The following is a 21,253-nucleotide window of genomic DNA, read 5'->3' as shown; positions in this document are numbered from 1 at the left end:
GCTCCGGGTCCCCGCGTGCATCCCGCCTTGGCGCCCTCTTGCTCTGGGTCCCCGCATGCATCCTGCCTTGGCGCCCTCCTGCTCCGGGTCCCCGCGTGCATCCCGCCTTGGCGCCCTCCTGCTCCGGGTCCCCGCATGCATCCCGCCTTGGTGCCCTCCTGCTCCCGGCTCAGGCTAGGGAGCGACCCGGGACCGTCGCCCCGCCAAGCCTCAGGAGCACCCAGCGCCACGCCGGGGCCGCAGGCAGGTACCAGCCCATCAGAAAAATAAGGTTTATTTTCCAAGCGGCTGCGCGTGAACAGGCAGTGCCCGCGGGGCTGCGACGCCTCCTCTCCCCGGAGCTCCGTTGACGCCGGCCGCGAACGGGCTGCTTCCCGGCGCTGCTCCCGGCCGAGCCCGGCGGGTGCCCCGGGCCGCGGCCCCCCGGCCCCCGAGCGCCTGGGCCGCGAGAGCGTCCTCCCGGCGTCGGTGCGGTCCCAGCCCGCGGCCGCCGGCTCTGCGCCCGCCGCCTCCGCGGGCCGGCGGGCGGGCAGCGCCCTGCCTCCCGGTCGGCTCTCCGGAGCCGGCGCGTCCCGGCTGCGGCCGCCTCTGCCGCTGTCTCAGGCGGGTGCTCCGGGGCCCCGGCTCACCTCCGCGACACCCGCAGGGTGTTCACCCCGCGCACCTTCAGGCAGCTGCCCCCGAGGTCCCTGCGGCCGCCCTGCGGAGAGAGGAGGGGAGAGCTGCGGCGCGAGGCGGCCGGCCCGCGGCCCGCGGCCCCGCTCCGGCGGCGGGACCCGGCGGCCCCTCGCTGCCCCTCGGAGCGGGGCCGGGCACCTCCTCCCGGGAGCCCCGGGGCTGTGGACCTGCACGGGGGCTTCCCGCAGCCTCCCGGGGGGCGCGACCCCATGGTGCAGGGTGGCCGTCACGGCCCAGCACCGCCAGCGCAACCCAGCATGGCCCAGCACAGCCCAGTGCAACCCAGCACGGCCCAGCACAGCCCAGTGCAACCCAGCACCACCAGTGCAACCCAGCACGGCCCTACGCAGCCCAGTGCAACCCAGCATGGCCCCGCGCAGCCCAGCATGGTCAGTGCAACCCACCATGGTCCAGCACAGCCCAGTGCAACCCAGCACTGCCAGTGCAACCCCGCATGGTCCAGCACAGCTCAGTGCAACCCAGCATGGCCCCGCGCAGCCCAGCATGGTCAGTGCAACCCACCATGGTCCAGGACAGCCCAGTGCAACCCAGCATGGCCCAGCATGGCCCATTGCAACCCAGCACGACCAGTACAACCCAGCACGGCCCTGCACAGCCCAGCCCGGTCAGTGCAACCCAGCATGGCCCCACGCAGCCCAATCCAGTCTAGCACTGCCCAGGATAACACAGCCCAGCACTGCCCAGTACAACCCAGGCTACCCCAACACAGCCCAGCCCACCCCTGCCCAGTGCAACCCAGCCCAACCCAGCACTGCCCAGTGCAACCCAACCCAGTCCAGCACTGCCCATTATAACCCAGTTCAGTCTAGCACTGCCCAGTGCAACTCAGCCCAGCCCAGCATTGCCCAGTAGAACCCAGTCCAGCCTAGTAAAACCCGGTATAACCCAGCCCAGCCCAGCCCAACCCAGCATAACCCAGCCCAGCCCAGCCCAACCCAGCATAACCCAGCCCAGCATGGCCCCATATAACCCAGCCCAGCCCAGTAGAGCCCAGCCCAGTAGAGCCCAGCCCAGTCTGGTGTAGCCCAGCCCAACTCATCCTGGCACAGCCCAGCAGAGCCCAGCAGAGCCCAGCAGAGCCCAGCCCAGAGTGGGGATGCCCAAAACAAGGATCCAGCCCGGCTCCGGGCCGTCACCCTCAGGGGCTGTGTGGGTCCCAGGGGTCTCGGGGCCGTGCCCAGGCCGGGTGCTGGCACCCTTGGGTGCGGGGCCCTGGGGCGCGCGGCCCCCTCGGCGCCTGGCAGGGGAAAGCCAGCGAGCGGCTCCCGAGGCCGCCGTGCTGGTGGTGGTGCTGGTGGTGGTGCCGGCGGCACGGCCGCCGCAGGGGAGCCCCGTCCAGCGCGGGGGCAGCTCGGTGGGTGCCCGGGCACGAGCCTCTCGCCCCGGTTTGCCCAGCGAGGGCTGGGGTGCTTTTAGCAACGCGTGGGCCGCGGCGGCGGCCGGCCGGCGAGCGGGGCGGGGAGAGGAGCCCGAAGAGCAATTAAAAATGGAGAGGCAGAAAGCGAAAGAGCCCCGAGGGCTGCGGCTGGAGCGTGCCGGCGGGGCGCCCCGGGGTGTGCGGCTCGCGGGCGGCTGCCGGCCCCGCGCCCACCCCGGCCATGCCCGAGGCCACCGCGCTCGCTGTGGCAAAGCAGCAGCCCCCGGAGAGCAAGACCCCGGCCCGGGGCTGAGGAAGACGAGGGGCTGGGTGGGCCGGGCTGCAGGGCAGAGCCCCCGCGGCGGGCGGGCGGGCGGGCGGTGCGCTGGGCACGAGGCCACTGCGGAGAGCCGCGAGGAGCCGTTCCCCGGCAGCCCGGGAGCCCCGGAGCCTGGGCTGGGGTGGCTGAGCCCCCGCAGGCGCCATGCCCACCCCACAGCCCCAGCTCCCGCGCTCGGCCGTGGATGGGGACCCCCGGCGGCCCCCCGCCCCTCTGCCAGCCGGAGGGGTTCCCGCGCCGCTCCCACCGCCTCCCGCAGCGCCGCGGTGGGGGCCGGGGCTGGCCGGTGAGCCCAGCTCCCCGCAGCAGCGCCGCGTCCCCCCCAGTCCGGGGTGGGGGGCCGTCGAACCCCCTGACCCCCCCAGCTCGCCCGGACGCGGGGAGCAGCCCGGCCCTGTGACGCCAGCGGGAGCTGTGGGCGTGCAGCGGCGAGCAGGATTTGGCCGGGAGCAGCTAAAACCTCCGGCGGGGGCTGGAGGCAGCGGTGCTGGCCGCGCCGCAGCGCCGGCCGGCGCTCGGCCCCGCCGGGCACGTCCGCGGCGGCGCCGGCCGGGGCCCCACTCACCCCTTTCCGCTGGTTGCTGAGGCAGAAGGTGCAGATGCTGCGGGGCTGCTTGCCGTCGCGCTCGCCCTTGGCCCCGTACAGGGCGCTCAGGCAGGGCTGCCCGTCCTCGCAGCCCTCGCCCAGCAGCAGCACGTTGGCCAGGTGCGAGATGTAGCTGGAGGCCAGGCGGAGGGTCTCGATCTTGGAGAGCTTGCGGTCCACGGGCTCGGTGGGGATGAGGGTCCGCAGGGCCGTGAAGGCCGTGTTGACGCTCTGCGTCCGGTCCCGCTCCCGCGCGTTGGCCGCCTGCCTCTGCTTCACCACGACCATGGGCCCCGGCTTGCGGGGCACCTTGCGGCGCGCCTCCGCGCCCTCGTAGCAGCCGTACGACTGGTCCGACGTGTCGCTCTCGCTCCGGTTCTCCTCGTCCTCCGAGAGCATGCTGATGTCGGGGTAGAGCATGCGGGCGGCCACGGGGCGCAGCATGGTGAAGGCCATGGCCGGGCGCCCCGCGGCGCGGCCCCCGGCGCTGCCGCAAGCCCTCGCCGCCGGCCCGGCCGCCGGCACCGGCTCCGCGCGCCTTCCCGGCTGCTGCTCCGCTCCTGCGTCCGAGCGGGGCTGGGACGGCCGGCCGCGGGGGGAATCGGCCTTTATACGGCCGGGGAGGGGCTGGCGGCCGAGCCCACCCCCAGCCGGCCCCCGGCCGCCGCTCGGGCCAGGCAGCCGGCCAGCGTCCTCGCCCCAACCCCGCGCCGCGGGGGCCACCGCTGCCTCCGGCCGCCGCTGCCGCTGGCCGGGCCGAGCCCCGGCACCTCGCGCGCGGGGCAAACGGGGGGCGCGGGCAGCCCGGATGGGGCAGGTGGCCCCCGGGGCCTCAGCACCAGGCTCGTTTCCCCGGGGGGGGGACGTCAGGGCCTGGCCGCGGGGGAGATGCTGCTCCCTGCACCCCGCCGGGTCCCCGCCGCGGCTGGCGCTGGCCCCGGGGCGGCCCCGGGCGGGCAGGGAGTGGGGAGCCCGGGCCGAGCCCCCGAGGGGTTTGGCCCCCGTCGCCCATCCCGTGCCACCGCCGCGGCTGGGCACCCGGTGGTCCGCGCGCTCCGGCGGTGCAGGGCGGCGGGCGGCCCCGCTCGGCCCCGCTCGCCGGCCCCCCGGCGCGGCTGGCGCGGGCAGGAGGCTCTGCCAGGCCGGCCCGGCGCGTTTCCTCCCGCCCGGGGAGGAAGGTGTGCGCCGGCAGTGGAAAAACGGAGTCTTTTCCTGCAAGGGCAGAGCGGAGCCTCGGGGCCGCCGGGGCGGCTCGTGCCCCTCGCGGGGCCGGGGGCTCGCGCGTCCCCAGCCTCCGGCACGGCAGGCTCCGGCCGCCCGCCCGGGGCTCGGAGCAGCCGGCACGCGCAGACCCTCTGCCCTCCGAGCGTGGGTTATCGCCGGGGGGCTTCCTTCCCGGCTGCTCCCCTCGGCGGCAGGGATTTGCCCCGGCCCCCTCTGCCTTCGCCCCCCGTGCGTCCCGCCAGCCCCGGCCCCGAGCGCGGCAGCCCGAGAGCGCCCGCGGGCAACCGGCCAAGCAGAGCGGGCAGGAGGCTTCGGCGGCGCGGCGGGGAGCGTCGGCTCCGCGATGCTCCGAGCGCGGTTTAAACAACCGGGGAGGGCGAGAGGCGGCTGCCAGCGGCCCGGGCGCCCGCGGGGCCGTGCCTCCGCGCTGCCGGGGCCGAGGACAACCTGTCGCTGGGGCAGAACGTGCTCCGGGGCTCCCCGGGGGCTCCCGAGGGCTGGCCGGAGGCGCGGAGCAGGCCGGCACGCCGCCGGCCCCGGGGACGAGGGCAGGGTGCTGGGGAACCTCCAACTAACGAGGCAAATAGAGTCCGCCGGCGGCTGGGAACGCGGCGCCGCGGGGCCGGGCACGGAGACCCCGGCGTGCGACGGGCACGCTGCCAGCCCCAGGGCTCGGCGGGCGGCTCGGCGGTCGGGGGTGCCGGGGCGGGGGGACGCTCTGCACCACGGCCACGCTCCAGCCGCCGTGACAGTGGAGCCCCCGGACCTGCTCCCGGGCGGCGGGTGCCGTGGGGGCGGCGGGTGCCCTCCGCGATGCTCCCGGGCCTCGGGGCCGTGCCGCGGCGGGGTGCTGAGGCCGGGCCGGGGCTCACCCCGCAGAGGTGGCTGGCTGCGAGCAAAAGGCCGCCTGCCCCCCGCGGAGCCCAGGTGGCCCCCGCCGGCGGCGCCCGGCAGGCCTGTTTGCCTTCACCATTTGTCTGCCCTCGCCGCGCCTGTAAATCACGCGGCGGGAGGGAGAGGGCCGCGGCGGGGCGCCCGCCTGCCGCCGCTTCCCCCACCGCCGCCGCGTTCCCACCCGGGCGCAGCAGCGCTGGGGACGCTCGAGCCCTCGGCCGCGGCGGGCAGGGGCCACGCGAGGAGGCAGGGGCTGAGGAAGAGGAGGGAGGAAGCACCAGCCCGGGGTCCCCGGGTGAGCCTGGCGTGCGGGCAGGCGGCCGGCTCCCGGGCCTCGGCGGGCCGGGATCGCCCCGGGGACCGTGGCGCGGCTCGGCGGCACGAAGCCCTCCCGCAAAGGCAGGCCTGGGCAGCGGGGGCGGGCGGGGGGCGCGGTGGCCAGGGCCACTCTGCCCGGGGTCTGCCTAGCCCAGCCGGGCACGCACCCCGGCTGCTGCCCTGCTCGCGCGGGTGCTTCACGTGGGTGCCCCGCCGGGCGCGGATGCGGCAGCCACGGCAGCCCCCGGCCTGACAGCCCCGAGATGGATGGCAGGGCTGTGTACTCAGCTGCGGCCGCCCCACACATGGCCACCAGCTGACGGGGACGGGCTGGGGGGGTGCCCGGCTGAGCCACCCGGGGGTGCGCGGTGTTTCTGGGGGGCACTGCCACGCAGGGGGGCACGAGTGTGCATGTGTGTGCATCCATGCCTGCATGTGTGTGCGCATTTGTATGTATGCATGGACGTGCGTGCAGCTGCATGCACGCATGCGTGTGGGTGTGCGTGGGTATGTGCATGTGTATGTGTGCATGCATGTGCATGTGTGTGCATGTGTGTGCATGCATGTGTGCACGTGCACGCATGAGTGTGTGGATGGGTGTGTGCACAGTGCCCAGCACACTTTCGGCCTCCGCAGCCTGCTGCTGCAGGGAGTTCCCCAGCTTGGCCCGGCTGTGGGTGGGGGCTGCCCGGCCAGGCCCCGCGCACCCCGGTGGCGGGCGGCCGGGCAGCAGGAGCCCCGGCCCAGTAGGAGAGCCGGCGACGCAGCAGAGCCTCCTGCTCCCCGGCCGCCCCCCCGCTGCCGCCGGATGCTGCTGCCGCCGTTCGGGCGCAGGACGCGGGCAGCCGCCGGGCTTTCCTGTGCGGCGGCCGGTGCGCGGGGCAGGACGTGCCTCCCCGTGCCGGCCCCCCCGGACAATGGGAGCCTCGTGCCTGACTCACCCGGCCGCGCGAGGCGAAGCCAGGGCCGGGAACCGGCTCCGGCCGGGGGAAGCAGCATCGTGCTCACAACAAACCTCCCGCTAGGCCACTCCACATCCCGGCGAGGCCAAGTTGAGCGGGTGCCAGGACGCAGTTGTGTTTGGCATGACAGTTCTCCCAGCTGATAGCAGCCAAACAAACCGTGCTCTGGCCGCCAGCTGCGGGAGCGCCGGCGGCATCGGCCCCCGGCAGCGGGCGGATGCAGCCGGGGTGCCGTGCCTGCAGGGCAAGGGGCTGCTCTGCCTGGGTGCGGCGTGGAGATGCTGACCCACGGCGCAGGATGCTAACCCACGGGGTGGGATGCCGACCCGCAGCACAGGGATGCTGACCCGCAGCACGGGGATGCCGATCTGCAGCAGCACCCAAACCCCACCGCGTGGGCTGGCCCTGCGGCTCTGCCGGTGCAGACCAGCCCGCAGCACCGTGTCCCTGGGGATCGGGGCGCTGGGAGCCCCAAGGCGCTGGGAGCCTCCCGCTGCACACCGGGAAATGCCCCCCTGCCCTTGCGGTCTGCGGAGTGTTTACCCGAGAGGTGACACTTAAGTGTAAGAAAATAAACAGGGAGCAGATGGCACGGGGGGCCGGGGCTGCCCCCAGCCCCACGGGGCCCTCCCAGCCCTGCTGGGAAAACACCGCTGCCAGCGAGGCAAATGGATTCCAGACCCCGCATTAACGCCGACACATGTGGCCACCGGGACGCCACGGCCTGACCCCGCTGAACCCGCCGAAGCAGCTCCGTCCCGTCCTGCACACACCGGGAGCCCCCGGGGCTGCCTGGCCCCGCTCGCCCACTGCCCCAGGCGGCCCCCGAGCCGCCCCGGACGGTGATGTCCAGGACTGGCCCGTGGCTTCCAGCAGCCCCCAGGGTTTGGGGCACACCCAGGGCTGCAGCGGTGCCCCCGTGCCTGCCGAGCTCGGGGAGCTCTGCCCCGGCCGCCGCGGTGCGGTTAGTGCCGGGGCAGCAGCTTGCTCCTGGGTCTGAACCCAGGTGGAGGCAGGATCTGGTCGGGGGGGGGTCTGTCCCTGCCTGCAGTACAGGGAGACCCAGGCTGGAAACCAGGAGCATTTGGGGATCCCGCTGGGTCTGAGAGCAGCGAGCAGGGCTGAGCGAGCGATGCTGGGCCCTGGGCTGGCTAACGGCGCCTGGGTTTTGGGAAACCTTTTGAAGTGCATGGAACAGCTTGCCCTGGTGGGCGGACGGTGCCCTTCGGAGAGGGCAGTGCCTGAGCCCGCCGTGAGCGGGGCTGCGCCTGGCGGCAGCGGCTCCCGTTCCCGGCGGGTCCCGCGCTGGCGGCTGCGCTGGGGGCAGCACGCCCGCCGGGGCGCTACCTGCGGGGCCCAGCGCCGGCGGTCTGGAAGGCATTACACGCCTGTCGCGCGGGGAAGTCTGTCCCAGTTCCGGAGCCGGGACCCTCCCCAGCCAGCCCAGATTAGGAGGGAGAGAGTCCACAAAGCGCCTTTGTTCCTGCCCTGGAACGAATGGATTGGAGGCAGCCGAGATCGGCTGTCAGCCGGCGATACCGGAGACCTCGCAGGTCAGGCAGAGGGAAGGGGGACAGGTGGAGGGACGGACGGGCAGACAGATGTGGTTCGCACAAGCGCTCGCTCCTGCACCAGCCGGTGGGGTTGTGGCCCTGGCAGCGCCGGCTCGGAGACGGGGGAAACCCAGGCACAGGGCAGAGCCGGGAGAGCAGGGCAGCATCGCGCTGCTGCAGGCACCTGGGGAGGTGCTCGCTCTGCCAAGCACCTAAACCAGCGTCGCCCCCAGCTCAGCACCCAGAGCAGCCCCGGCACCTCCCTGCCCAGCGCCCCGGCTCTGCCCTGCTGGCTGCCGCTCAGCCCCGAGCCGCAGCTCAAGCCGACCCGCCTCGCGGCAGCCCCTCAGCCGCGGCGAGCTGCCCCGCCGCCTGCCCTGGCTCCCGGCCCGCGAGGCTGGGACCCGAGAGTGGTCTCGCAGGGTGCTCGCTGCCCTGGCACTGACATCCTGGCTGTTTGCCAGGGATGGAAACACGGAAGAGCAGATGCTGCAGCCGGTGGCTGTTTCCAGCTGGAAACCCCCCGCGAGGTGCGGGCACGGGGGAGAAGGGGCTGCAGGACCCGGCAGCCCCGGCTGGTCCCCGCACGTAGGGACGCAGCTCTGCCGAGCTCACAGCCACCTCCTGCAAATCTGGGGAGACGAGAGGTGAGCGGTGCGGGGGCAGAGCCGGGGGCCGCAGCTCAGGGCCTGGGATGAAACCAGTGCCTGCTGCGGGGCGCCCGTTTCAACGGGCAGCCGGGCTGGAGGCACTCCTGAGATCTGCCACGGCCGAAGGAGCTGCCACCTCGTCCCTCCCTCCCAGGCTTGAACAAGAGGAAGCTTTTTAGCACGCCACAATTCTTCAAAGAAATTTATGGCTCATGGGGGAGCCCGAGCCAGGGCCGTTTTCTCGGCGAGCGCTTGCAGGGCTTCCTCCCGGGCGGAGGGCAGCTTTGATGTGGCACATGCAGCCCTGCCATGCCGGAGCCTCCCTTTGGCCCCTCTGCCCGCAGAGCCCCTCCGTGCGGCAGCCCCCAGCCCACCCTGCCCTTCCTCCCGGCAGCTCCTGCGGAAACGCCTCGCTCACAGGCAGTGGCACCGGCCGGGGGGCTCGCTGCTGGCTACGAGACGTGCCCCATCCCGCAGGCAGCGCTGCCAGGTGCCGCTCAGATTGGGCACATGTCAAGTGCGACGGGAAACAGCCGGACCATTCCCCTGCCCTGCAGACCTGGCAGCCCAGGTGAGCCATGCCCTCCTCCCAAGCCCTCTCCCCAGCCTATCTCTACCCTGCCCAGGAGGATGGGATGTTTCCGAGGCGGAGCGTGGCTGAGGGGGCAGAGCGAGGACAGAAGTGTCCGGACGCGGTTCCTGTCCCAGTCCTGCTGCTGACTCACAGCGTGGTGGGGTGAGTCAGTGGCCTTTCCCCTCCCTGGACCAAGGTTCCTGGCTCAGAGGGATGCTGAGATGCCTGTGGGATGCTTGGGACTGTTTTTCCAGCCTACACTTGGGTGAAGATGTGGTGTTTGCAGAACTGTTAGCCACCCCAACATGGTGGGACATCCTGCAGCTGGGTCACGGCCCACCCTGACTTCAGCTGCATGCCAGAGGGGCCCGGCAGAGCCTCTGTCCCTTGGCAGAGCATCTGTGCCCTGCCTGCCTGCCCACAGCCGTCTGCTCTTGCTAGCGCCAGGCCTGCCTCGTGCCCTCGCTGTACTGTGCTGTTGCGTACCTGCTCCCCTGACCGCAGCCTCCCCCGACACCAGGCCCACAGCCACTGGAGTTGGACCGTTTTTATTCCAGGAGCAGCAGCGGGTGTCCGCAAAGCACCAGTTTGGAGACATCACCCATGCAGAAGGGGGCTGGGGGATGCCCGAGGATGGGAGACAGGAGGTTTTGGAGCAGGGTCCTCCTGGGCTGGGAACAGGGTGAGCCCCGAGCTGCAGGGAGAGACCTCGAGAGCGGCTCTGCCCCGTTTGTCTCAGCTCTGGCTCTGCCTGGGCCCAGTTCGGTTCTGCTTTGGCCTGGTTTGGCCCGGCCCCGGCCCGGTTCAGCCCTGCCCTGGTCCGGTTCAGCTCTGCCCCGGCCGGGTTCGGCTCTGCCCTGACCCGGTTCAGCCCGGCCCCGGCCCAGTTCGGCCCTGCCCCGGCCCGGTTCAGCCTGGCCCCAGCCCAGTTCGGCTCGGCCCCGGCCCGGTTCGGCTCGGCCCCGGCCCGGTTCAGCCCGGCCCCGGCCCGGTTCGGCCCTGCCCGGCGCGGCGCGGCCCCGTTCCCACGGCGGCGCCGAGGCGCCCGGAGCGGCGCGGCACGAGGGCGCCACCTGGCGGCCACGCCGCGCCGCACCGGGCAGCGCCGCACCGGGAGCCCTGCACCGGGAGCCCACACTGGGCAGCCCCGCACCGGGAGCCTCGCACCGGGAGCGCCGCACCGGGAGCCCACACTGGGCAGCCCCGCACCGGGAGCCCCGCACCGGGAGCGCCGCACCGGGAGCCCCGCACCGGCAGCGCCGCACCGGGAGCGCCGCACCGGGAGCGCCGCACCGGGCAGCGCCGCACCGGGCAGCCCACACCGGGCAGCACCACGCCAGGACGCACCGCGGGACCCCCCCTTCTCCCCGTGGGGACCCTGGGGCATGTGAGCCCAGGGCAGGGGCCCTGTCCCCATCCCCATCCCCACCAGAAGGGCATGGGCAGACCCCGGCACCAGAACCGTCCCAGAGGGACCCCAGGGCACGAGAGCCTGGGGACAGGGGGCCCTGTCACCATCCCAGCCGGAGGGGCACTGCCTCTGCATCTGCCCCAAAGCGCCCTGGAGACAGGCCCAGCTCAGCCCCCAGGAACCCCAGGGGGACCTGAGGCCATGTGAGCACAGGACCAGGGAGACTCCAGAGTTTGGCCTGGCTCAGCCCGTGGGGACCGTGGGGGGAACCAGCCCCGGGCGCAGGGAGCCGGCCGGGGCTGGGGCTGCGTGCGGCCGTGCAGGAGCCGCTGCGGAGCTGGCCCTGCTAGCGCAGGTCGGGCGTGGAGGAGCCCAGGTAGGTGCGGAGGTCGCTGAGGGTGGACGGGATGATCTTGGCAGGGATGGTCTCCCGGTTCAGCTCCTTGTGGGCCGCGTAGCGGTGGCATCCCCCAAAGGAGTAGAAGTAGTCCCCACCGTGGCTGCCCTTAATCCAGAGCACGTCGATGGGGGGCACCCGGTCCGGATCCTCCTGGGAAGGCAGAGAGGCCCAGGAGCAACGCAAACCCCGACAGCCCCCGACCCTGCCTGGGCCAGTGCTGCCGTGCTGCGAGCTTCCCCTAGCAGTGCCCCAGCGCCCCCAAGGTGGCGTGGAGGCCACCCCATGGTGGCGGGGGCTGTGGTTACCTGCAGGGTCTCCACCAGGCTCTGCACCTTGCCCGGCTCCAGCACCGAGGGGATGGGCCGGATGAGGACGTGCAGGGGCACGTTGTGCACGGCCGAGATGTGCTGCGTGTGGATGCTCCCGTCGCCGGCCTCGGCCATGGCTGCTGCCGCGAGCCGGCCGGGCCCTTCCGCCCTGCCGCGGGGCCTGGCCCGCCGCTCCGCCCCGAGCAGCGCGGCTCCCAGCCGGGCCCCCCTGCTTCCTCCTGGGCCCGCCATCGCCTGCGCCGGGGCCGGGCCCGGCAGTCGCCGCCCCGCGGTTTTGCACAGTCACAGTGAAGCAGCAGGACGGGCTGGGCCGGGTGCCCCGACCAGCTGGGCTGGTGCCGCCGCTGCTTGCTCCGGATGCCGGATGTGCTGCGTGCAATTGCAGCTGGGTGTCCTCAGCTGGGAGGGCTGGAGCAGGGCTGGGGCTGGGGGGGGGAAAGCTATGCCCAGCCACCTGAGCAAGGCACCCCTCCCCACGCAGCGGCTGCGGCCGCGGCTCAGCCCTGCCGTGGAGGAGCTGGGGCAGCGTGACGAGCCGGGGGGGTCCCCAGCTCCGGTGGAGCCGTGCGGCCGCACCCCCCGGGGCTCCTCTTCGGGGCGCCTGTGCCGCTGCATGAAGGTTTGCTGTGCGGGCAGCTCAGCTGAGGCCTCAGAGGTGGCTCCTCCGGGTGCTGGCGGTGCCTGGAGCCTCGCTGCTTCCCCACGCTGGAGCTGGCTCACCCAGAGCCATCTGGAGCCCTCCGCAAGGAAGGGGCAGCATTAGACAACCCCAAGATCTGAATGGTGAAGAAAGGGTATCACAGTAGCTGGGCAGTGACCACGACGCTGTTCATCCCTGAATTTTTTTAGATCATTGCACTGGACCGTTGTCCCAAATGGTGGAGAGACTCCAAGGAAGAACGAGGTCTCCTGCTCGTCCCCAGCTACTGCAACCAGGTCGCCCAGCAGCATGCAAGCACGCTCTGGCATGGGGACACACCGCTGCCGGGCTCCGTGCGAGCCTGCAGCCAAGCGGGAGGCTGCACCCTCGCAGCCAGCCCCCGGCACCGAAACCTTCCCCTTCTCCCCGAACCCCGGAGGGACCCAGGCTGGCCGCGTGCCGACACCTTGTGGGGGCTGGTCGGGGGCTCCTGGCAGTGGGAGCCTCGGGTGTGCAAATAGGCACAAATTCCAGGCCCAGCACTGATTTGGATGCATTTTTGCGGGCGAACAGCATCCTGCTGTTGTGATCAGTGACTCATCTGCCCTTTGTGAGAGCCGGGGAGACGGTGGCGTTCAGGAACGGGATTGCGAGACTTTGGGATTAGCCTGACTTTTTGCAGAATGAATCAAGCGATGCCTTGGCAGGTGAATTATTGTGCTCTCACCTGCCAGGACGTCTCCCAGCGAGGTGATGCCCGGGAGCACAGGGTCCAGCAAAGGGTTTGCTAATGAGCTGGAGGCTGAAAACAGTTTGCCTCCCATTTGGTCACCATTTGTGGAGCCTTTGCAGGGCACCTGGAATCACCGCGAGGGAGCGGGGTCCCTGCTGCGTGTCGCTCCCGGCCAGCAGGCCCGGTGCTTCGGCATGCGGGAACGAGTGCAAATGTGACAGGGGCTGCAACGAGAGTAGTAAAATCTGCTCGCCGAGCATTAACGCCTGGCACGGCCGAGGGGTTTCAGGAGGAGGTTTGAGCGTGTTGGAGCACTGCTGGGATCCCTGCTGGCCGCCTAGGCAGATTAGTGGCCACTCTCCTTTTGTCCACTCTCCAGTGGCATTTCCATGACTTATTTTGGGGCAGATGTTTTCTAAGGGATGCCCCGGAGCTGGGGCAGCCCCTTGGGTGTGAGTGCAGAGCATCTCGGGGCTTGGGGCATGCCTGCGGCTCGCTTCCCCGTCCGCCCCGTGCTCGCATGCCACCGCCCGCCGCCGTCGGTACAAATCTCCCGAGACAGGCGTCTTAGTGGCAGAAGTCCCTTTTATATCCCTGAATTGCATTACAAGTAATACTGCAGGTGGCCGCTTCTCAGTAGACTTGTCTCACTGTGATCTGTCAAATACAAAAACCTGGCAGGAAAAAATCAATCATGCACGGAAAATTATTGCTGTGGTATCTGCTATTTACAGTATAAACACGGAGCGGGGCTGCGGCTCGTGGCGTTCCCCTGCACGCAGACCCCGCGGGGCGCGGGCACGGCCTGCGCGGCAGCCATGTGCCCGGGAAGCGCCCGGCGCCTGCCTGCCCTCCGCGGTCCGCCTGGGCGCCGGAGCGGGCACGGAGCAAAGTGCGCAGACGACGGCAAGTGTAAAAGCGGGCGTGGGAAATGCCGCGCTCCTCGCGGCGGGGTTTGCACAGCCGGGGTGATGCTCTTCCCCGCGTGTCGTGGATGCGCACGCAGAGCAGCGAGCGGGGAGCATCATGGCCCGGGGTGCGCGGCGGCGTCAAGCCGCACGGGAGCCCGCGGACGCGGCAGAGCACGGGGAGCGCGCGGGTGCCAGCGAGGTGGGGAGGAAGACTGCAGGGAGGAAGACTGCAGGGAAGAAGGCGGTGTGGCGAGGTCGGCGCGCGCAGCATGCACGGCGACGGGACTGGCACGGGGTGACGCGCGCCGCGGCGGCTCGCGGTCCGAGGTAGGAGGAGGAGGCGCTGGGCGGCCCCGCTGGCGGACGCGGTGCGCGCGGGGCCGCGGCGCAGGGGCAGGCGAGGTGCTCTCCGCCGGGAGGTTGCATAGAACCGCTGCTGCGTTCCCTGCCCAGGCCGGCCCCGGGGCGGGGGGAGGAAGAGGACTCTGCAGCAGCGAGGAAGACGAAGGAGAACAGCTTTGCCTTTGCTTGAGGTTTGTGGAGCGCGGAGCCGGGGCTGCTCGGTGCAGCCAGCCTGGCGTGCTCACGCCCTCGCCCCTCCAGCCCCCGGCGGCGCGGCGCAGCCCTGGCCGGGTCCCGTCCCTGTCCCCGCAGTGGCGGCCTGGGCTCGGCAGCTCTGCTGCGGCTCTGCCGCCTCCTGCCAGGCCCCGCGAGCCGTGCAAAAGGGCAGCGGGTGCTGGTGTGGCCCAGCCGCCCTTGGCAAATAAATAGTGAAAAGCTTAAATTATAAATAATATAAATAAGAACATATAAATAGACTCACCCGGACGTTGCAGCAACATGGCCCCCTCCCCCTGCGTGGCCGGCTGGGAGGGGGCGACGGCCCCGTCCGTGGCCCCGGGGCCGCAGCGCGGGCTGCAGGCGGCACCTCCGGCTGCGGAGGAGGCCGAGCAACGTCCCCGGCCGGGGGTGCAGGGGTGCGGGCTTGGGCGAGGGTCCCACCTGGGGCGCCCTGGGGGCCGCGTGGGCCGGCGGGTGCCCGCGGTGGGGCGGACGGTGCCGGGCGCCCGGCCGAGGCGGGGAGCTCGCCGGGACCGTGTCCCGCGGCGGCGGGGACGTGCCGCTCTCTGGGAGCCCCACGGGAGACCCCGGCTCCCCCCGGCTTTCGTGCGGCGGGGGCGGCGGGCCGCGAGGACCCCCCATGGCCGGGGGGGGCCGAGGGAGCGCGGCGCTTTGCTCTCTGCCCTGGGGGCAGGACGGGCTGGGGGTGTCCGCGCCAGGCGCGCCATCCCGACGCCGTCGCCTTGCCGCCTCCTCAGCCCTGTCGTCCCGCCGGGTTTCCAACGAGGCGAGCTCCTTGCTCGCGGAGGGAGCGGGCGAGCATCTTTTCTTCCCCCGGCGGTTCCCAGGAAGAGAAGCAGCAGCTCTAAATAAATAATAGTAATAAATTAAATAAATATGGGTGGAACGTCGCGAGCGGAGGGGAGGAAGGTCTGTCCGGGGTCCGGGCGAGGTTCCCGGAGCGAGTCTCCCGCGGAGAAAGCTGCCGGGCTGCGGCGGCACCCAGGAGCGCGTGGGGCTGGCTCCCGCCGCGGGGCCCCTTCTCGCCCCAAACCCCCGGGGGGGGCGCGGGGGCAGCCTTCCCCCGGGGCCGGGGCAAGGCAGGGGGAGAGTGCAGGGCTCCCTGGGGCCGGGGCCGGGGTGCTAGTTGCCCATTGCACAGCTGTGTTCGGAGCCCTTGAAGCAGGCGGACTCGTAGTGCTTGTTGAGGTACGACTTGAGGGCGAAGGTCTTCTCGCACTGCTTGCACTTGTAGTGCTTGAAGGCGGAGTGGGTCTGCATGTGGGCGCGCAGGTTGGAGCGGTCGGCGAAGGCCTTGCCGCAGTGCGAGCAGCCGAAGGGCTTCTCGCCCGTGTGCGAGCGCATGTGGCCCTGCAGCAGCCAGGGCCGGCTGAAGGCCTTGCCGCACACGTCGCACTTGTGCTTGAGGTTGTGGGTGAGGACGTGCATGGCCAGGGCGGGCATGGAGACGTAGGCTTTGCCGCAGGTGGGGCATTTCCTGGCCATCTTGCTGTCCAGGCTGCGGTGGGTCTGCTTGTGCCGGCTGAGGTTGGAGGAGGTGGCGTAGGTCTTGCCGCACTCGGGGCAGGAGTGGCGGTGGCTGCCGCGGCGCTGGCTCTCGCTGCGCCGCCGCGACCGCCCGTCTGTGATGAAGAAGGCATCCATGGAGTAGCTGTCCGTCACCGCCGCCTCGCCGTGGAAGTAGCGGGCCGAGAAGCTGGACTGGGGGCTCTCGGGGTCACTGTACTCCTCGTGGGCCGGCGCGTACGCCGGGTCGGCCGGCGGCAGCGGGAGGCCCTGCTTCTTGTCGGCGTCGTAGCCGGTGGGCGCCAGGCAGTGCGGGATGTACCCTGCGGGGACGACACAGCGCGGTCACCGTCCCCAGCGCCGGGCCTGACCCCGAGGCCGGTGCCAGCGCTGGGGGTGTAAAACCCGAGTGGGTTTTGGATGGAGGAACGCCGTCAGCCAAAAACGCTGCTTTCCTCATGCCTGATGGGGGATGCAGGAGCGGGGCCAAGCCCCACGCGGTGCCCTGTCCCTGCGGTGCCCTGTCCCTGCTCAGCCCCGGGCTGCGAGACGCCCAGCTGCGGCTGCCCAGGGGAGCCCCTCCGTGCCCGGCCGCGGGCAGCCCCCGGGGGCCGTTAGCTGCCGGCAGCTGTCCCTGCCGCAGCGCTGCTAATGAGCTGCGGGCTCTGGGAGCCTGCGGAAAACCGTGCGCTCCCACGGGGCGGCCCCGCTGCAAGCTGGGGCGCAGGTCGGTCTCGTGGCCCGGCTGCAGGTCGGCAGCTCTCAAGCTGTCGCGGAGCAGGCGCCGCGGGGGATCCCCCCGCCCGCGCTCCCGGCGTGCGAAGGTCACCGCGACGCGTGGGCCGGGCACGGGGGGAGCGATGCAGCCTTCTGCCCGCCTGGCGATGCGCGCTGCTGACGGCGCGCTGTGACACCGCCGTGCTCCGGGCAGCCCGGACCATCTCCCTGCATTTTGCATGCTGGTCCTTGCTAGCTGCTTCAGAGGACGTTTCTCCACCATTTGTGACAGCGTGGGCTGTCAGGGGCCGCGGCTGAATGCGTTCGGGCGGGCTGCACTCAGCCAGGCTCGCTGCGGCCCCAGGCGTGCCTGCCCGCAGGTCAGAGTGGGCACTCCACCCATCTGGGACCATGCAACCCTCCCCCCTCCAAAATGCAGGTTCCTGCTCTGCAGGACCCCCGGGTGGGCTCCCTGCCAGGGCGAGCTGCAGCTGGGGCAGCCGCGGTTTGTTCCCCTGAGGCTGGGGACCGGCACGCCATGGTGGGGAGCGGGGCCGGCGAGGCCGTGGCAGAGCCATGCCCCCCCGCGCGGCTCCCCGCGCCGTGCTGACAGCGTGGTCACACGGGCTGTGCAAAAAGCGCTCTGCTCAGCAATTTCTCACGCTGCCTCCGAGCATGCAGCAAGGTTATTTCCAGGAGAGCAGCGTCGGCAGCTTCTGCCCAGCTGCAGCATATCCCTCCCCCACCAGCATGTTGCTGCCGACCAGGCAGGGGGTGCAAAGCCGGAGCCCCCCACCCAAGCCCAGCCGGTCTCTTCCCCCTGCCCGTGGGTGGAGAAAGTCGCTTTGCTGGAGAGCAGCAAGCATGGAGCAGGAGGGACAAGGAAAGCGGCGGTCAGGCTCCCCTGGTTTGTGGGTGGCTGGATCAGGCCCCTACCTGCATCCAGCCCAGCCTTGGGCTCCCTGAGCAGCCAGGACCGGCCAGGCCGTGGCCTGCGACAGACCCCTCCAGCCCCCGCTTCCAGGGCAGGCGCCCGGGCCGCCCCGTCGGGGGTCTCTGTCCAGCCCGGATGGCTCCCAGAGCCTGCCCCAGCGTCACCTCGCAGGACAGGGCTCCGGGCACCCTGGCCGCCTCCAACCCAGCCCTGTGCATCTCTCTGGCCGGGGTGCGGGGAGGGGGGCTGCTCCTTCCCACTGCCCTTCCCAGCTCCGAATGGCTCTTCCCTGCGCTCCGGGGAGCGCCAGCCCCCGCGGAGCTCTTGGAGGGGCTTCGGGCACTGCTGCGAACAATGAAACCCGCAGGCACAGCGAGGCTCCTGCTGCCTGCCTCCATCCCCTGCCACCACCTCCCGGCTCCAGGGAGCCTGGTGGCTTTGTGTCCCCCCAGGAACTTGTCCTGGGTGGGAGCCGACCTCGCCACCAGTGGGATGGGGAACCGGGGTCCGGCTGTGGCTGAGGCCCCTTGCTCCTGCGCCCGCTCCTGGGCTGCGGGTGCTGCGGGCACGATGTTTCCCCAAGGACTAACTTCGGCAGCGGCCGGTGGCCCCTCAGGGGGACAAGGCGTGCGGGGAGAAGCCCCCGGGCTCCCACGCGCGCAGCCGCCCCGGCTGCGGGACACAAAGACGGTGACCCCCCCGGCCGCCTCCGTCGCCCCGAGCCTGCCCCGGGCACGGTGTCCCTGGGCTCCCCCTGTCCCCCCACCCCGGGCTCCGCAGCCCCCCGGAGCCCCCGCCGGGCGCACACAATAGCGCGGGCGGGGCGGGGGGCGCAGCCGGGCCGGCAGAGGGGCGCCCGCCGCCCCGCACTCACCATCGCCGGCGGCGGGGCCGGGCAGCGCGTAGGGGGGCTCCAGGGGGGCGTAGCTGGGCGCGGGGACCCCGGCGTCCGGGAAGGCGTCCGCCTTGATCTTCTTCACCAGGAAGGAGCGGGGCATGGCGGGGCCGGGCCGGCGCTTTCAGCACCGGACAGCTCCGGCACCGGCACCGGCACCGCGAGGGGCCCCGGCCCCGGCCCCGGCCCCGGCCCCGGGCTGCTGCTGGCCGCCGTGCGCCGCCGGGCACCGGCTGTGCGGGCGGCGAGGCGCGGGGAGCCGAGTGCGAGGGGCGGGGAGGGAGGCAGGCGGCGAGGAGGAGGAGGAGGAGGAGAGCAGGAGGTGGAGGAGGAGGAGGGGGAGGAAGGCAGGCGGCCGGGGGGAGGGGGTCGCTCCGCCCGGCGGCGCCCGGAGACCCCCCGGTGCCGCCGGAGCCCCCCGAGCCACCACCGGCAGCGCCGAGCGCCCGGGGCAGCGCCGACAGCGCGGGGTCACGGCCCCCCGTGTCCCAGCCCGGCGATGGGGACCAGCGGTGACACGGGCCGCCGGGGCCCGCTGCCTCCCTCTGCCTTTGTCTCCTGCTACCGGCAGGCAGGGCCTGGGAAGGCCGGGGCTGGGAGTCCTTGTCCCCATCCCTGTCCCTGGTCCCTGTCTCCATCTCTGTCCCCTGCCCACATCCCTGTGTCCTGTCCCTCTCCACTGTCCCCATCCCTGTTCCCTATCTCCACTTCTGTGCCCTTCTGTGCCCTCTTCCCTGTCCCCATGTTCCCTTCCAACCCTGTTCCCTGACCCTATCCCTGTCCCCATCCCAGCTCTGTCCTGTCACTGTCCCTGTCCACTGTCCCTTTCTCTATCCCCATGCCTGCTCCCTGCCCCTACGTCTGTTTTCCCTGTCCCCATCTCTGTTCATTGTCCCTTTTCCCATGTCCCTGTCCCCATCCCTGTCCCAGGGGAAGCGCCGTGACCTTCACTGCCCACAACAATAGCCGGGCTCGTGGCGGTGCATTGTTCCCTGCCGGAGCCCCCGCTCCCCCCGCCTCCTCCCGCCGGCGCTGAGCACACGCTGCAGCCTGGCGCTGCAGTCCTCCTGGGCCCAGCTGTGGGGCAGGATGAGGCCCTGGCCCTGATGAGCACTGTGGGAGGGCTCTGACCCCTGAGTTGGCTCCCCGGGGACGTGGCTGGCTGCAGGCTGGAAGAGCCCTGCCGCTGCCATCCTGCTGGGAGCCCCCCCGAGGTGCTGTGCTCAGGGGATGCCCATAGAGTGCGGGGGGCTCCGGGAGCGGGGCAAAGGGTCTGGGCTGCTCTCATCCCCCCAGCTCCTTGTTCTGGCAGCCAGGCCCTGGGCTCTGAGCCATGGCCCTGCCACCGCACTGGGGACCCCAGCCAGCCCTGTCTTGCTTTGCAATCCTGCCTTCAAAGCCAGTGCTCCCCCCCCAGCCCATTATATTAGCAGCCGCCTCCTCCCCAGAGGGCCCTGCCCGCCCGCCGAGGCGGCTGCTGAGCGCCTGAGGAAGGACCGTGCTCTTCCCTGAGCCTTGCATTACGCCGAGTGCATTGCAGCACTTAACTAATAATAGTTCATGATATATCACCGGCAGCAGAGCGCTGGCACAGCCAGCGCGAGGGGAGCGGGGCGCCCGCTCCGGGCCCTGCTAAGGGAAACCCTCGGCCTGGGGATACCCCGACCCTTCAGCCGGACACGGAGCATCGGCCGCAGGAGCAGGCGGCTGGCTGAGAGTGGCCGCCCTCTGCGTGCCGGAGGCCACCAGGCCTGTCCTCTGCCCTGGGCTTGCTCCCTGCCGGCCCTGGCCCTGCTGCAGGACATTGGCACTGGTCTGGGTGCACCGAGGGCTGCGAGACTCTCCAGCAGGGGCGGCTGGGGCCCGGCATGTCCCGTCCCCGGCAGGGCTGCCCCGGAGCTGGGGGGTCAGAGCTGCCGCTGGCCTGGGCTGGGGGCTCATCCCCTCACCTGCCCCCAGCCCTCCGCCTGCAATGACGAGTCCCATCTGGCCCTGCAACCAGGTCCTGATGCCGGGGCTCTGCCAAGTCCAAGGTCACCCCGGCCCGGAGGGTGCGCGGCCCCGGGACCGTCCCCTCCCGGAGCTGCGGATGCCCCGGCTGTCCCCGCTGCGTGCACGGGCAGCCGGGCGCTCCCGGCCCTCTGCTCCCTTATTTATTTATACGTGTGTGTGCAATTTCTTTCCTTGAAGGCACGTTAGCAGAATAGACGATTACTTACGCCCTAGTTGGGCCGGGCTTGCCTGCCTGCCCACTGCCCTGTGATTTTTTTCTCTCTCCAGGCTGTGGTGTAATAAGGGAGGTAATTAAGTGTAAAAGACAGGGGGAGGGGGAGGGAGGGCTGGGGAGAGGGGGAATGGGAGCTCGGCTCCTTTCAGAGGCAGGGGACTGAGATAATGTATGTTAATAACCTGCAATCAGTCCTGCGGAGCTGTGCTAATATTGCTGACTGCAGCGAGGCTGGGCCCCCCCAAACCTGCCCCCGCCGCGCGCAGGAGAGGGAGGGGAGCGCCGGAGAAGAAAGGCCCAGCCTTTCTCCTGGAGTACGACTGGGTGACGGCTAAATTCGTGCCTTTCTGAGCAGCTGTATGGAAATAATTCCCCTCTCGCACGGCTTGAATGCGATTGTTCCCCATGTGCCGGCTCCGGAGCAGGCGGAGGGGGGCAGGCACTGGATGGGAGAGGGGGGCTGCGGTGCCGTGCTGGGGTGCAGGGACCCTGCACCCAGGTGGGCGCCTGGCACCGTGGGACCCCTTCCACAGCCAGCACCCGGCACCGGCGAGACCCAAGGACTCGCGGCCTTGGGGGTCAGGGCTGGGAAGGAGCTCGGGGTGCAGAAGGGCTGGGAGTGGGGAGACCTGCTGCATCCCGGGGTCCCTCCGCAAGAGCCGTGGGGCACATCCAGCTCCCCGCTGACGGGGACGAGCCGAGCTGCTGCTCGGTGCTCCCTGCACCGCCGGCCGCCCCTCTTCCCGCATCTCCATCCCGCTCGTGGGCTCCGCAGATCCAGAAGGACGGGCGGTGCTGGCCGGGCCGGGCC

General features: G+C 71.6%; 3 protein-coding genes across 3 annotated transcripts; all 3 read right to left on the bottom strand.

Annotated features, from left to right (window-relative positions):
* Positions 1-488: 488 nt before the first annotated feature.
* On the bottom strand, positions 489-3,484 carry TCF15 (transcription factor 15). Its single transcript, XM_068911974.1, has 2 exons — positions 2,962-3,484; positions 489-700 (listed from the first exon to the last, which is right to left on the bottom strand). The coding sequence occupies exons 1-2, from the start codon at positions 3,436-3,438 to the stop codon at positions 626-628; spliced, it is 552 nt and encodes a 183-aa protein (XP_068768075.1). The 5' UTR covers positions 3,439-3,484; the 3' UTR covers positions 489-625.
* Positions 3,485-10,261: 6,777 nt separating this feature from the next.
* On the bottom strand, positions 10,262-11,543 carry SRXN1 (sulfiredoxin 1). The gene is made up of 2 exons (XM_068911975.1): positions 11,274-11,543; positions 10,262-11,118 (listed from the first exon to the last, which is right to left on the bottom strand). The coding sequence occupies exons 1-2, from the start codon at positions 11,526-11,528 to the stop codon at positions 10,915-10,917; spliced, it is 459 nt and encodes a 152-aa protein (XP_068768076.1). The 5' UTR covers positions 11,529-11,543; the 3' UTR covers positions 10,262-10,914.
* A 3,181-nt stretch (positions 11,544-14,724) lies between these two features.
* On the bottom strand, positions 14,725-18,319 carry SCRT2 (scratch family transcriptional repressor 2). The gene is made up of 2 exons (XM_068912393.1): positions 18,195-18,319; positions 14,725-15,992 (listed from the first exon to the last, which is right to left on the bottom strand). Exons 1-2 carry the CDS (start codon positions 18,316-18,318, stop codon positions 15,286-15,288), a joined length of 831 nt encoding a protein of 276 aa, XP_068768494.1. The 5' UTR covers position 18,319; the 3' UTR covers positions 14,725-15,285.
* Positions 18,320-21,253: the final 2,934 nt, after the last annotated feature.

The sequence above is a fragment of the Struthio camelus genome, chromosome 18, assembly GCF_040807025.1.
Source record: "Struthio camelus isolate bStrCam1 chromosome 18, bStrCam1.hap1, whole genome shotgun sequence".
Classification (NCBI taxonomy): domain Eukaryota; kingdom Metazoa; phylum Chordata; class Aves; order Struthioniformes; family Struthionidae; genus Struthio; species Struthio camelus.
This window is presented reverse-complemented; position numbering and strand designations above follow the sequence as displayed.

Coding starts and splice junctions, on each gene's coding strand:
- SCRT2 (XM_068912393.1), bottom strand. CDS start 18,318: ATGCCCCGCTCCTTCCTGGTGAAGAAGATCAAGGCGGACGCCTTCCCG. Junction 15,993..18,194: donor CGGCCCCGCCGCCGGCGATG/GTGAGTGCGGGG, acceptor TCGTCCCCGCAG/GGTACATCCCGCACTGCCTG.
- SRXN1 (XM_068911975.1), bottom strand. CDS start 11,528: ATGGCGGGCCCAGGAGGAAGCAGGGGGGCCCGGCTGGGAGCCGCGCTG. Junction 11,119..11,273: donor GCCTGGTGGAGACCCTGCAG/GTAACCACAGCC, acceptor CTGCCTTCCCAG/GAGGATCCGGACCGGGTGCC.
- TCF15 (XM_068911974.1), bottom strand. CDS start 3,438: ATGGCCTTCACCATGCTGCGCCCCGTGGCCGCCCGCATGCTCTACCCC. Junction 701..2,961: donor TCAGCAACCAGCGGAAAGGG/GTGAGTGGGGCC, acceptor CTCTCTCCGCAG/GGCGGCCGCAGGGACCTCGG.